General features: G+C 45.8%; 1 protein-coding gene across 1 annotated transcript; it reads left to right on the plus strand.

Moving 5' to 3' along the window:
- Positions 1-10,399: 10,399 nt before the first annotated feature.
- Positions 10,400-14,508, plus strand: LOC123054392 (uncharacterized). Its single transcript, XM_044478161.1, has 2 exons — positions 10,400-10,731; positions 13,947-14,508. Exons 1-2 carry the CDS (start codon positions 10,644-10,646, stop codon positions 14,141-14,143), a joined length of 285 nt encoding a protein of 94 aa, XP_044334096.1. The 5' UTR covers positions 10,400-10,643; the 3' UTR covers positions 14,144-14,508.
- The last annotated feature ends 1,061 nt before the right edge of the window (positions 14,509-15,569 follow it).

Consider the following 15,569-nt stretch of genomic DNA (forward strand, 5'->3'; position numbering starts at 1 on the left):
CCAAGTAGCTAGCCTGTCAATAGTCAGCGACTAGCCACAAAATGTACATCTCATGCAAAACTTGCATCATACTAAAATTCACTTTATTTTGTGTGCCTTCAACATCTTCAAATCTTATGGATCATGGAAGAAACCAAAGTCTAGAACATTCTGCCTACGAAGTTCAATACGTCACGGCATCTTCTGCCGAACTTGCATTCTACTAAAATTGACTTTTATTTTGTGTACCTTCACCCTATTCAAAATTTATGGACACATAAAAAACAATTTCATAACATGTTTTCTATGGAATTCAACATGTCATACTCTAGAATTTTCCATAACTGAAATGCATGCTATGCTTGTGTGTTGCCTTGTACCTTTAATTTGGCAAACCATCCAAAGCTATCCCTTCAATAGTCCGCGACAAGCCACAAAATGTACATCTCCTGCAAAAATGTCATCATACTAAAATTCACTTTATTTTGCGTGCCTTCACCATCTTCGAATCTTATGGATCATCGAAGAAACCAAACTCTAGAACATGCTACCTATGAAGTTCAATACGTCACGACATCTTCTGTCGAACTTGCATTATGCTAAAATTCACTTTTTTTTTGTGAACATGCTGTTGGGGAACGTAGCAGAAATTCAAAATTTTCTACGCATCACCGAGATCAATCTATGGAGTTTACTAGCAACGAGAGGGAAGGAGTGCATCTACATACCCTTGTAGATCGCGAGCGGAAGCGTTCAAGAGAACGGGGTTGATGGAGTCGTACTCGTCGTGATCCAAATCACCGATGATCCTAGCGCCGAACGGACGGCACCTCCGCGTTCAACACACGTACGGAGCAGCGACGTCTCCTCCTCCTTGATCCAGCAAGGGAGGAGGAGAGGTTGATGGAGATCCAGCAGCACGACGGCGTGGTGGTGGAAGTAGCGGGATTCCAACAGGGCTTCGCCAAGCGCTGCGGGAGGAGGGAGATGTGTCACGGGAGGGAGAGGGAGGCGTCAGGGCTTAGATGTTGCTGCCCTTCCTCCCCCCCACTATATATAGGGCCAAGGGAGAGGGGGGGCGCAGCCTTGGCCCTTCCTCCAAGGAAGGGTGCGGCCAGGGAGGAGTCCATCCTCCCCAAGGCACCTCGGAGGTGCCTTCCCCCTTTAGGACTCTCCCTTTCCCTTATCTCTTGGCGCATGGGCCTCTTGGGGCTGGTGCCCTTGGCCCATATAGGCCAAGGCGCACACCCCACAGCCCATGTGCCCCCCCGGGGCAGGTGGACCCCTTGGTGGACCCCTGGACCCCTTTCGGCACTCCCGGTACAATACCGATAATGCGCGAAACTTTTCTGGCGACCAAAACAAGACTTCCCATATATAAATCTTTACCTCCGGACCATTTCGGAACTCCTCGTGACGTCCGGGATCTCATCCGGGACTCCGAACAACTTTCGGGTTACCGCATACTAATATCTCTACAACCCTAGCGTCACCGAACCTTAAGTGTGTAGACCCTACGGGTTCGGGAGACACGCAGACATGACCGAGACGACTCTCCAGTCAATAACCAACAGCGGGATCTGGATACCCATGTTGGCTCCCACATGCTCCTCAATGATCTCATCGGATGAACCACGATGTCGAGGATTCAATCAATCCTGTATACAATTCCCTTTGTCTACCGGTATATTACTTGCCCGAGATTTGATCGTCGGTATCCCGATACCTTCTTCAATCTCGTTACCGGCAAGTCTCTTTACTCGTTCCGTAACACATCATCCCGTGATCAACTCCTTGGTCACATTGTGCACATTATGATGATGTCCTACCGAGTGGGCCCAGAGATACCTCTCCGTTTACACGGAGTGACAAATCCCAGTCTCGATTCGTGCCAACCCAACAGACACTTTCGGAGATACCTGTAGTGCACCTTTATAGCCACCCAGTTACGTTGTGACGTTTGGTACACCCAAAGCATTCCTACGGTATCCGGGAGTTGCACAATCTCATGGTCTAAGGAAATGATACTTGACATTAGAAAAGCTTTAGCAAACGAACTACACGATCTCTTGCTAGGCTTAGGATTGGGTCTTGTCCATCACATCATTCTCCTAATGATGTGATCCCGTTATCAATGACATCCAATGTCCATGGTCAGGAAACCGTAACCATCTATTGATCAACGAGCTAGTCAACTAGAGGCTTACTAGGGACATAGTGTTGTCTATGTATCCACACATGTATCTGAGTTTCCCATCAATACAATTCTAGCATGGATAATAAACGATTATCATGAACAAGGAAATATAATAATAACCAATTTATTATTGCCTCTAGGGCATATTTCCAACAGTCTCCCACTTGCACTAGAGTCAATAATCTAGTTCACATCACCATGTGATTAACACTCACAGGTCACATCACCATGTGACCAACATCCAAGAGTTTACTAGAGTCAACAATCTAGTTCACATCACTATGTGATTAACACTCAATGAGTTCTGGTTTGATCATGTTATGCTTGTGAGAGAGGTTATTAGTCAACGGGTCTGAACCTTTCAGATCCGTGTGTGCTTTACGAATATCTATGTCATCTTGTGGATGCTACCACGCGCTACTTGGAGCCATTTCAAATAACTACTCTACTATACTAATCCGGTTTACTACTCAGAGTCATCCGGATTAGTGTCAAAGTTCGCATCGACGTAACCCTTTACGACGAACTCCTTTTCACCTCCATAATCGAGAAAATTCCTTAGTCCACTAGATACTAAGGATAAGTTCGACCGCTGTCATGTGATCCATTCCCGGATCACTATTGTACCCCTTGACCAACTCATGGCAAGGCACACTTCATGTGCGGTACACAGCATAGCATACTGTAGATCCTACGTCTAAAGCATAGGGGACGACCTTCGTCCTTTCTCTCTCTTCTACTGTGGTCAGGTCTGGAGTCTTACTCAATACTCACACCTTGTAACACAGCCAAGAACTCCTTCTTTGCTGATCTATTTTGAACTCTTTCAAAATCATGTCAAGGTGTGCGTTCTTTGAAAGTATCATCAGGCGTCTTGATCTATCTCTATAGATCTTGATGCCCAATATGTAAGCAGCTTTATCCAGGTCTTCCTTTGAAAAACTCCTTTCAAACAACCCTTTATGCTTTCCAGAAATTTTACATCATTTCGGATCAACAATATGTCATTCACATATACTTATCAGAAATGTTGTAGCGCTCCCACTCACTTTATTGTAAATACAAGTTTCTAACAAACTTTGTATAAACCCAAAAACTTTGATCACTCCATCAAAGCGTATATTCTGACTCCGAGATGCTTGCTCTTGTCCATGGAAGGATCGCTGGAGCTAGCATACCTTTTAGCATCCTTAGGATCGACAAAACCTTTCTGATTGTATCACATACAACCTTTCCTTCCGAAAACTGGTAAGGAAACTTGTTTTGACATCCATCTGCCAGATTTCATAAATGCAGCTAATGCTAACATGATTCTGACGGACTTAAGCATCGCTACGGATGAGAAAATCTCATCGCAGTCAACTCCTTGAACTTGTGAAAATACTCTTTGCCACAAGTCGAGCTTCATAGACGGTAACATTACCGTCCACGTCCGTCTTCTTCTTAAAGATCCATTTATCTCAATGGCTTGCCGATCATCGGGCAAGCTCACCAAAGTCCATGCTTTGTTCTGATACATGGATCCTATCTCGGATTTCATGGCTTCTAACCATTTGTCGGAATATGGGCCCACCATCGCTTCTCCATAGCTCATAGGTTCATCGTTGTCCAACAACATGACTTCCAAGACAGGATTACGCATTACTCTGAAGTAGTACGCATCCTCGTCGTCCTACGAGGTTTGGTAGTGACTTGATCCGAAGTTTCATGATCACTATCATAAGCTTCCACTTCAATTGGTGTAGGTGCCACAGGAACAACTTCCTGTGCCCTGCTACACACTAGTTGAAGTCATGGTTCAATAACCTCATCAAGTCTCCACCATCCTCCCACTCAATTCTTTCGAGAGAAACTTTTCTCGAGAAAGGACTCGTTTCTAGAAGCAATTACTTTTGCTTCCAGATCTGAAATAGGAGGTATACCCAAATGTTTTGGGTTTTCTATAAAGATGCATTTATCCGCTTTGGGTTCGAGCTTATCAGCTTGAAACTTTTTCACATAAGCATCTCAGCCCCAAACTTTTAAGAAACGACAACTTAGGTTTCTCTAAACGGTGTCGTCTCAACGGAATTACGTGGTGCCCTATTTAAAGTGAATGCGGTTGTCTCTAATGCCTAACCCATAACCGATAGTTGTAATTTGATAAGAGACATCATGGTATGCACCATATCCAATAGGGTGCAGTTATGATGTTCGGACACACCATCACACTATGGTGCTCCAAGCGGTATTAGTCGTGAAACAATTTCCACAATTTCTTAATCGTGTGCCAAACTCGTAACTCAGATACTCATCTCTATGATCATATCACAGACATTTTATCCTCTTGTCACGACGATCTTCAATTTCACTCTGAAATTACTTGAACCTTTCAATAATTCAGACTTGTGTTTCATCAAGTAAATACACTCAGCATCTACTCAAATCATCTGTGAAGTAAGAACATAACGATATCCACTGCATGCCTCAGCACTCATTGGACTGCACACATCAAAATGTATTACTTCCAACAAGTTGCTCTCTTGTTCCATCTTACTGAAAACGAGGCCTTTCGGTCATCTTGCCCATGTGGTATGATTTGCATGTCTCAAGTGATTCAAAATCAAGTGAGTCCAAACGATCCATCTGCATGGAGTTTCTTCATGCATATATACCAATAGACATGGTTCGCATGTCTCAATCTTTTCAAAAACGAGTGAGTCCAAAGATCCATCTACATGGAGCTTCTTCATGCGTTCTATACCAATATGACTCAAATGGCAGTGCCACAAGTATGTGGTACTATCATTACTATTTTATATCTTTTGGCACGAACATGTGTATCACTGCGATCGAGATTTATTTTAGGTGCAAGACCATTGAAGGTATTATTCAAATAAACAGAGTAACCATTATTCTCTTTAAATGAATAACCGTATTGCGATAAACATAATCCAATCATGCTCAATGCAAACACCAAATCTCAATGGTAGAGGGAGCATGCGATGCTTGATCACATCAACCTTGGAAACACTTCCAACACATATCGTCATCTCACCTTTAGCTAGTCTCCGTTTATTCCGCAACTTTTATTTCGAGTTACTAACACTTAGCAACCGAACCGGTATCTAATACCCTGGTGCTGCTAGGAGTACTAGTAAAGTACACATTCATATAATGTATATCCAATATACTTCTGTCGACCTTGCCTGCCTTCTCATCTACCAAGTATCTAGGGTAGTTCTGCTTCAGTGACCGTTCCCCTCATTACAGAAGCACTTAGTCTCGGGTTTGGGTTCAACCTTGGGATTCTTCACTAGAGCAGCAAATGATTTGCTGTTTCATGAAGTATCCCTTCTTCCCTTGCCCTTCTTGAAACTAGTGGTTTTACTAACCATCAACAATTGATGCTCCTTCTTGATTTCTACTTTCGCGGTGTCAAACATCGCGAGTTGCTCAAGGATCATCATGTCTATCCCTGATATGTTATAGTTCATCACGAAGCTCTAACAGCTTGGTGGCAGTGACTATGGAGAACCATCACTATCTTATCTGGAAGATTAACTCCCACTCGATTCAAGTGATTGTAGTACTCAGACAATCTGAGCACATGCTCAACGATTGAGCTTTTCTCCCTTAGTCTGCAGGCTTAAGAAACTTGTCAGAGGTCTCATACCTCTTGACGTGGGCACTAGTCTGAAATCCCAATTTCAGTCTTCGGAACATCTCATATGTTCTGCAACGTTTCAAAAACGTCTTTGGTGCCACAATTCTAAACCGTCAGCATTACGCACTGAACTATCACGTAGTCATCAAATCGTGTATGTCAGATGTTTCGTAACATCTACAGACGACGCTCGAGGTTCAGCACACCGAGCGGTGCATTAAGGACATAAGCCTTCTGTGCAGCAACGAGGACAATCCTCAGTTTACGGACCCAGTCCGCATAATTGCTACTATCAACTTTCAACTAAATTTTCTCTAGGAACATATCTTAAACAGTAGAACTAAAGCGTAAGCTATGACATAATTTGCAAAGGCCTTTTGACTATGTTCATGAATTAAGTTCATCTGATTATTTAATGAACTCCCACTTAGATAGACATCCCTCTAGTCATCTAAGTGATACATGATCCGAGTCAAACTAGGCCGTGTCCGATCATCACGTGAGACGGACTAGTCATCATCGGTGAACATCTCCATGTTGATCGCATCTACTATACGACTCATGTTCGACCTTTCGATCTCTTGTGTTCCGAGGCCATGTCTGTACATGCTAGGCTCGTCAAGTCAACCTAAGTGTTTCGCATGTGTTCTGAGGCCATGTCTGTACATGCTAGGCTCGTCAACACCCGTTGTATTCGAACGTTAGAATCTATCACACCCGATCATCACGTGGTGCTTCGAAACAACGAACCTTCTCAACGGTGCACAGTTAGGGGGAACACGTCTCTTGAAATTTTAGTGAGGGATCATCTTATTTATGCTACCGTCGTTCTAAGCAAATAAGATGTAAACATGACAAACATCACATGCAAATCATAAAGTGACGTGATATGGCCAATATCATCTTGCGCCTTAGATCTCCATCTTCGAGGCGCGGCATGATCACCTTCGTCACCGGCATGACACCATGATCTCTATCATCATGATCTCCATCATCGTGTCTTCATGAAGTTGTCTCGCCAACTATTACTTCTACTACTATGGCTAATGGTTAGCAATAAAGTAAAGTAATTACATGGCGTTTTTCATTGACACGCAGGTCATACAATAAATTAAGACAACTCCTATGGCTCCTGCCGGTTGTCATACTCATCGACATGCAAGTCGTGATTCCTATTACAAGAACATGATCAATCTCATACATCACATATATCATTCATCACATCCTTTTGGCCATATCATATCACATAGCATACCCTGCAAAAACAAGTTAGACGTCCTCTAATTGTTGTTGCATATTTTACGTGGCTGCTATGGCCTTCTAGCAAGAACGTTTCTTACCTACGCAAAAACCACAACGTGATATGCCAATTTCTATTTACCCTTCATAAGGACCCTTTTCATCGAATCCGATCCAACTAAAGTGGGAGAGACAGACACCCGCTAGCCACCTTATGCAACTAGTGCATGTCAGTCGATGGAACCTGTCTCACGTAAGTGTACGTGTAAGGTCGGTCCGGGCCGCTTCATCCCACGATGCCGCCGAATCAAGATAAGACTAGTAACGGCAAGTAAATTGACAAAATCGATGCCCACAACTACTTTGTGTTCTACTCGTGCATAGAAACTACGCATAGACCTAGCTCATGATGCCACTGTTGGGGAACGTAGCAGAAATTCAAAATTTTCTACGCATCACCAAGATCAATCTATGGAGTTTACTAGCAACGAGAGGGAAGGAGTGCATCTACATACCCTTGTAGATCGCGAGCGGAAGCGTTCAAGAGAACGGGGTTGATGGAGTCGTACTCGTCGTGATCCAAATCACCGATGATCCTAGCGCCGAACGGACGGCACCTCCGCGTTCAACACACGTACGGAGCAGCGACGTCTCCTCCTTCTTGATCCAGCAAGGGGGGAGGAGAGGTTGATGGAGATCCAGCAGCACGACGGCGTGGTGGTGGAAGTAGCGGGATTCCAACAGGGCTTCGCCAAGCGCTGCGGGAGGAGGGAGATGTGTCACGGGAGGGAGAGGGAGGCGCCAGGGCTTAGATGTTGCTGCCCTCCCTCCCCCCCACTATATATAGGGCCAAGGGAGAGGGGGGGGTGCAGCCTTGGCCCTTCCTCCAAGGAAGGGTGCGGCCAGGGAGGAGTCCATCCTCCCCAAGGCACCTCGGAGGTGCCTTCCCCCTTTAGGACTCTCCCTTTCCCTTATCTCTTGGTGCATGGGCCTCTTGGGGCTGGTGCCCTTGGCCCATATAGGCCAAGGCGCACACCCCACAGCCCATGTGCCCACCGGGGCAGGTGGACCCCTTGGTGGACCCCCGGACCCCTTTCGGCACTCCCGGTACAATACCGATAATGCGCGAAACTTTTCCGGCGACCAAAACAAGACTTCCCATATATAAATCTTTACCTCCGGACCATTCCGGAACTCCTCGTGACGTCCGGGATCTCATCCGGGACTCCGAACAACTTTCGGGTTACCGCATACTAATATCTCTACAACCCTAGCGTCACCGAACCTTAAGTGTGTAGACCCTACGGGTTCGGGAGACACGCAGACATGACCGAGACGACTCTCCGGTCAATAACCAACAGCGGGATCTGGATACCCATGTTGGCTCCCACATGCTCCTCAATGATCTCATCGGATGAACCACGATGTCGAGGATTCAATCAATCCCGTATACAATTCCCTTTGTCTACCGGTATATTACTTGCCCGAGATTCGATCGTCGGTATCCCGATACCTTGTTCAATCTCGTTACCGGCAAGTCTCTTTACTCGTTCCGTAACACATCATCCCGTGATCAACTCCTTGGTCACATTGTGCACATTATGATGATGTCCTACCGAGTGGGCCCAGAGATACCTCTCCGTTTACACGGAGTGACAAATCCCAGTCTCGATTCGTGCCAACCCAACAGACACTTTCGGAGATACCTGTAGTGCACCTTTATAGCCACCCAGTTACGTTGTGACGTTTGGTACACCCAAAGCATTCCTACGGTATCCGGGAGTTGCACAATCTCATGGTCTAAGGAAATGATACTTGACATTAGAAAAGCTTTAGCAAACGAACTACACGATCTTGTGCTAGGCTTAGGATTGGGTCTTGTCCATCACATCATTCTCCTAATGATGTGATCCCGTTATCAACGACATCCAATGTCCATGGTCAGGAAACCGTAACCATCTATTGATCAACGAGCTAGTCAACTAGAGGCTTACTAGGGACATAGTGTTGTCTATGTATCCACACATGTATCTGAGTTTCCCATCAATACAATTCTAGCATGGATAATAAACGATTATCATGAACAAGGAAATATAATAATAACCAATTTATTATTGCCTCTAGGGCATATTTCCAACACATGCTACCTATGAAGTTCAATACGTCACGACATCTTCTGTCGAACTTGCATTATGCGAAAATTCACTTTTATTTTGTGTGCCTTCGGCCTCTTCAAATCTTATGGACACATAAAAAATATATCTCAAAATGTGTTTTCTACAAAATTCAACAGGTCACACTAGAATATGCCATAATTGAATGCATGAGATGATTTTGTGTTGGCGTGTGACTTTTGGCAATAATAACATCCTAGTAGCCCGTCCCTAAGGTGCAAGGAGCCACAAAATATACATCTTCTACAGAACCTGCATTTTACTAAAAAAGCATCACATGATTACGGTATTAATAAGAAAACAATCCTTACACACCCTAGCCCACTTTGATGAACGAGGTCATGGGGAGGGTGGCGGGACCGTAGGAGACATGTCGATGTATAATCGTACACACATGTTGAAATCTCTGTAGTTTAGAGTGGCTCGAGATTGAACCATTGGTTGAATGCCTAGTTCATCATGGACTAAACCGTGCATTTAATGCACTCGCATCTCATTAAAGCGCCTTAAATTTTAAGCATCCTGATATTATAGTCGATAGCATGATCTTTATCGTGACTTCGTTAATCTTGACGCTTTACGAGCCTAATATTCAGTAGATGAGTGTTGGCCTATGTGCATCTATGTTATGTTGTACTTACAATATTAAAAAAATAGTTTAGGGTACTTAATTTGTCCAAGTTTATTAATCATCCTTATATTTTGGATCAAACTTTGACCATGAACTTGACTAAATATAAGTATAGTTATTCCGCCATAAAACTAACTAGCTAATTGCCCATTTGTTGCAAACAGGGGCATACATATTCTAATGGTTCAACATCAATCATGTCTGACATATACAATACATCCATCATATTCTAGTTTTTTTGCGGGAAATCATATTTTAGATTTTGGTAAAATTGATTTGAATTGAGTATGGGTACAAGAAGACATGTAAAATTTGATTTAGTTAAGGTTCTACCAAGATTTTATTCGATTTAATTGAGTTAATGCAGGACATGGTTTTAGTAAGATTTGATTGGTTTAATGCCGGGTTTTCACTAGGATAAGGTAAGAAAAATATCGATTTGGTTTAGATTATTCCAAACCAAGGGGAGGGACGAAACCACGTTTGGGGTGGGGATGGCAGCAAAGCCCTGCCTAGCCACGCGAGGGGCACGCGAGGGATAAAAAGGCAGAGCAGAGCACACGAATCCAAAACGCAGCGAGTGCAACCAACCAGCAGCAACAACAACCAGCGCCGCTGCCCCGCCTATAAACAGCAACCCAACAGTGCCCATCAGCCGCGGCGCGTTCGATTCGATTCGAGATCAAAATCCCGAACACCCGGCCAGAGCGAGAGCGAGCGAGAAGGTGGGCGTCGAGGCTGGCCGCCGCCGCGAGGATAGCGGCGCCCGTGCGCGCGATGATGGCCTGGTGGCGCAAGAAGGTCGTCTTCCCCGCGCGCCGCGCGCTCGCCGCCGTCTCCACCCGCGTCCGCTCCCGCAAGACAGGTACGCGCCACCGCCGCCGCCCCCTCGCCTTCACCGCCGTCCATTGGTCGATCCGTGGCCCTGGGCACGGCTACCACGCGGATCGGATGCGTCGTACTCCAGTGTCTGGCTGTTTGATCAGTTGAGTCAGTTGCTCTGAATTAGAGGTTTATGGTTGCCACACGCAGAGCGACACCTCCGACTTCAGTTTTGTCAGTTGAGTTCCCATGATCACTGCGGAATTCACTCGTGGTTTGTTTTACCACTCCACTCTGCGGGACAAAACAGCAGTATCTAGAATTCTAGGTAGGTGACACGCGCGTGGCCGAGGTTTATTCAGGTTAATCTGCAATTGCCTGGATGAACAGAGAATTTCATACTCAGCAGGACAGTGATAGATAGCCTAGCCATGCATATTATTTGCCTTGTTCATCTTTCCTCTCCGGATCCAAAACTTAAGAAACTTATCAGAGTTCGGTAGCGGTTAGGTGACGTTTCAGTCTGAATAATTAGTCAGTTTATACAGCCTCCGCAAGAAACCACTGAATCCTGCAGCTGTTTTCTACTACAGTAGAGTAGTAGTATAATAATTGGATCGAACTTACTTTAATCGGCAAATTCTTCGCCCCTACGGCATTGACCACACTCGTCAGTTTAATTTACACGGGTCAAAGACTAATCCATTTTGGAATGTGATACTTCTCCACTAAAATACAACTAGCTAGGTAGATCGGATTGGACTTTGCAGTTTGAGTCTAGAAGCCACGCCTCTGCGCCCCGTCACCTCGCACTAGCGTCCTCCCTCCCAAATCTAGCTCCTCCCCTCACATATTCTAACACACGCGGGCCCCGGGGTGAAAAGTCTGGCGACCTCTTTCTCAGTTTCTGCTGCCGACCACGGCACCCATGCTGAAAATTTCTTTGGAATTTCAACGGGTTCAGTTAGGTATACTTCTCTTCGAAACAACAGGCAGATAAAAGAAAGATCCAACTCTGCACTTGCACGAGACTGAATGTTGTGCCAAGGAAGTCAACCTCCCCTGTCGGTACGCAACTGTACATACAAGGAACTTGGCAGCAGCCTGCAAGTGCGAGGAATGAAGTAGCAGCGCCGCACAGTGTGAGATCTCGTCGCCAGTACCTGGCGCTAGCCGCACTGTGCCGCCAGCCAGTACCGTCCATATTCAGTAGGCGCCGACAAGTGTCGTGGGCCTGCTCGTCTACTACGATGCGCCATCTGATATTTGCCGCACGGTTAATAATTACTGATGAATTATCTTTGCCACACACCTGCACAGATCTTCCTTGACACCGTGCAAATCTATCCATAGAGAGAAAAAGTAGTAGCAGTGCTGCTTGTCGTGTCCTCTTCTCTCTCGCAGCTTCCCTTGTCTGGTCTTGGTCTTGAGATCCTTGTCTTAGCAAGTGTGCATTGTCATTGCCCTCCAATAATTCAGTTCTTGCCGTCTGAACCGAGCTTTTGCGGCTGCGGCGGTGCGCAAGGGGAGCGGTCTGCCACTGCCAATGGTTCTCTTGCGGCCGTCAGGATATGGCTTTCTATGACACTCGACCACACAATCATTGGGAGATAGTGTCGCCCATAAAACTTTAACCGCACCAACTTGTCTAGTAGAACTCGAGCTTATGGCCATGAACTTATGGCAGGATCGTCGTAGGACACTGTATCTTAGTACCGGTACTCGTAGGCGCAATGATCGTATGCACAAATCAAACCCAGGGCCCGAGAAGAACGCCGCAGACCACCGGAGCCGCCCATGGGCCATGGCTCCTACATCTTTTTTCTGTTGGAACAGTGCGATGATATCAGTTTTTTTGGAGATCGGGCTGATGATAGCCGGCCAATAGGCGATGTCAACCTTTACATTTTGTTTTGTATCTTTGTGGAGCTATCTCCTTTCCTTTTTGTCCCCAGCCGTCCGTTGCAGCAACATGGAGTCACGGTCACCATGGCACATTGGCATCCCATAAAAAAAAGCCACACGTCGCCGTGTCAGTGAACTTGCGGCGCTCCATCGGTCTCGCTTGGGGCTGGGAATAAAGGGCGTATATATTCATGTGTGTCATGCGCCTTTGTGGTAAAGTTTTAGGTAGTGGAGAAGGAGGCGAAGAAGCTTCGTGGTGAGAACCCGAGGTGGGGAATGTTCTTGGCTGAGGAAAAGGCACATGCGGTTTCTAGATAAGGATGCATGACGGAGTGCGTTTAGCCGTCGATTTCGCGGTAGAAGAATATCGAATGTCTCCCTTTACCCCGTTGGTCTCACTTTTTTTTCCCCTTCTTTTTGTTGGGGGTGAGGTGAGAATGAGATGCTACTTCATCTTTTACTTCCTCTTGTGGGAGTTTTTTCTTTGTCTAGACTAGATAGCTTCTGGTGTTTCTGTGTGGTGCCAGTAATGATATTTATGCGGTTGTGTTCTTTGGATCGCCCGCCCTTTTTATCCAGAAGAATAAAAGACACCCTTGACTCGGCAGCTTCGGTTGTATCGCCAGTGGTGGAAGTGGAAGCCCATTATTGTTTATGGCCCCAAGGTCTTATTAATAGATACTATAGAACTTTAGTACACGGGCCTTGGTGGCTTTGCCATTTGTGCTAGGCCCATGACGCCAATTGCCAAGTTGTTCGACCTGCCAGGAAAGGAGGAATGGGCTTCCACTTAGGTGGGCCCAATCTACTTGCTAGTTCGCCGTTTGTGCAAGGAAAACGTGAAGTAGGAGATGTTCAAAAAAATAAAAATAAAAATAAAACCGGGGGTGGGGAGTAGCCAGTAGGAGATGATGACATCAAAAGGATTGAAGGCGTACTCCTGTTTGTTCTAGTTCTTTCAACCAAATATAATCTCTTTCTTTAGTTAATAAATTCACTCTGTTAACCGTTCAAAGAAAAAGTCACTCTGTTGCTAAAAATCATGAAATGAGTGGGGAAAAAAAAGGAGAAAGAGAACAAGTATACACAACAAGCCGAGGTGAGGTGTCATTATTCCCTTAAAAAAAGCTGAGGTGTCATTATTACCTTGAAAAAAGCTGAGGTGTCATTCCATTCGCACGAGTGGCAACGAGTGCCACATATCTTTCATCTCCCCACGAATTCCCAAGGTGTAGAAGAAGCCAGCATAGCATAGCTCCTGCTTTCCTCTCCACTAACAAAGTGTGGGGAGGAACCCATGACAGTGACAACAAAACCCTTATCTGAAACCAACCCGTGCGTTCGTGCGTGCAGGCGGTGGAGGCAGCATACTGAAGCTTCACGAGGACGTGCAGACCTGCGGATACAAGGACGTGCAGGTGATGTTCGAGATGCTGACGTCGGAGCTCGAGGACCCCAAGAGGCGCAAGCAACAGACGGCGGCCTCCTGGAGGCCGCCCTCGGCGTGGCCCGCCCGGTCGTCGTCGTCGATCGCGGCCGCGGCGCAGTAGAGACCCTGAGGACGACATGGAAGGAACAGGCAGCTCGGTTTGGTGGCACCGGTCCATAATAACAAGACGAGGAGGAGGGCCGATTTAGTAAGTAAGTAAGTACCCTGTGGTAATAGTGTTAATTAGTCAGTCTGGCGACTCAATGCCTGATGCCAGGTATCGATCAGTCCCCCTGCCCGTCGACTCTCCGGGAAGAAGAGCGAGGGTTTCAGTTTCCAGAGCGCGTCGCAAGCCTCTGAAAGTCTGAATGTTTTCTGTACATGTTGCATGTCGATTGCGCCGAATTCTCGCAAGCTCGGAGAAACGATGGAGCAAGAGGGGTTTACATTTCAATCAACCATATATAAATATCCGGTTTCTCTGTCGTTCATATGTCCTTTAATCAGTTGTCACCTGCTATTCAACAGTGATGTTAAGTCGGCCGAATTTCGGTATGTGCCTTACTCATTTCTTGGTGTTATTATCTGGTATGGCGAAATGAAGGGGGCCAATTAGCAACAAAAAATATGTTCAAGGCAATTTGTGGGGGAGAGTAATGGAGGAGCACGACGGGCGCAACTTGCAGGGTTTCTTTATGGCAGAAGTTGACACTTAACAGAAAACCGGGCGAACCCCAACACGGGAAGCGACACGTTATGGGCCGTTAATTCCCTTGCGGAGAGGCGACCACTGCATTATCCATCGACGTCTCCTTTTTAATGGTGCCATTTTTATATACTACGAGCATCGTGTTGCAGGTTATACTTGTATTGTCTGGCACCAGCTTCTGCTTTCTGTTCAGCCATGACTAAACATGGGTTTGGCAGAAGTGGTTTTTATTAGTTGACATTCGACAAGACGATGCAATTCAGGCAAGGTGCAGCTTCCAAAATTTCCAAAAACTGAGACCTCAGATCAGTGCATATCTACATCCTTCTGTTAAAGACAAATGGATGGCCTGAAGAAACAACAGTGCAGTTTGGAATAATCACTGTCAACCTTTTCTAAACACCATCGCGTGCGTCCTGACCCTTTCGTCGTTCGCCGGAGAAAGCGACTAGCAGGAAGACCAAACGGGTTAAGGGGGCGACTGATGAAAGCATGTCCTATCAAGCACTCTGAATAATGATTGATCTGAGGAAGCTAAGCCTAGGCACAACCTAAAAAAATCGATGGCCGTAATCCAAATCATGCAGCGCAGCGCTGTGCCGTGCCGTGCCGTGTCGAATTATTACACCAGCAACACGCTAAGAGGTACTCCCTCCGTTCCAAAATAGATGACTCAGCTTTGCACTAACTTTCAAAACTGAGTCATCTATTTTGTGAGTCATCTATTTTGGAACGGAGGGAGTACTTCCAATTCAGAAAACCCAAAGAGCGCGCAAAAACCTAAAAACAAAAGGGTTGCTCTCCTGATTGCTGCATCATGTGATGTTACAGAGATTTA

This window comes from Triticum aestivum, chromosome 2D, assembly GCF_018294505.1.
Source record: "Triticum aestivum cultivar Chinese Spring chromosome 2D, IWGSC CS RefSeq v2.1, whole genome shotgun sequence".
Taxonomy (NCBI): Eukaryota; Viridiplantae; Streptophyta; class Magnoliopsida; order Poales; family Poaceae; genus Triticum; species Triticum aestivum.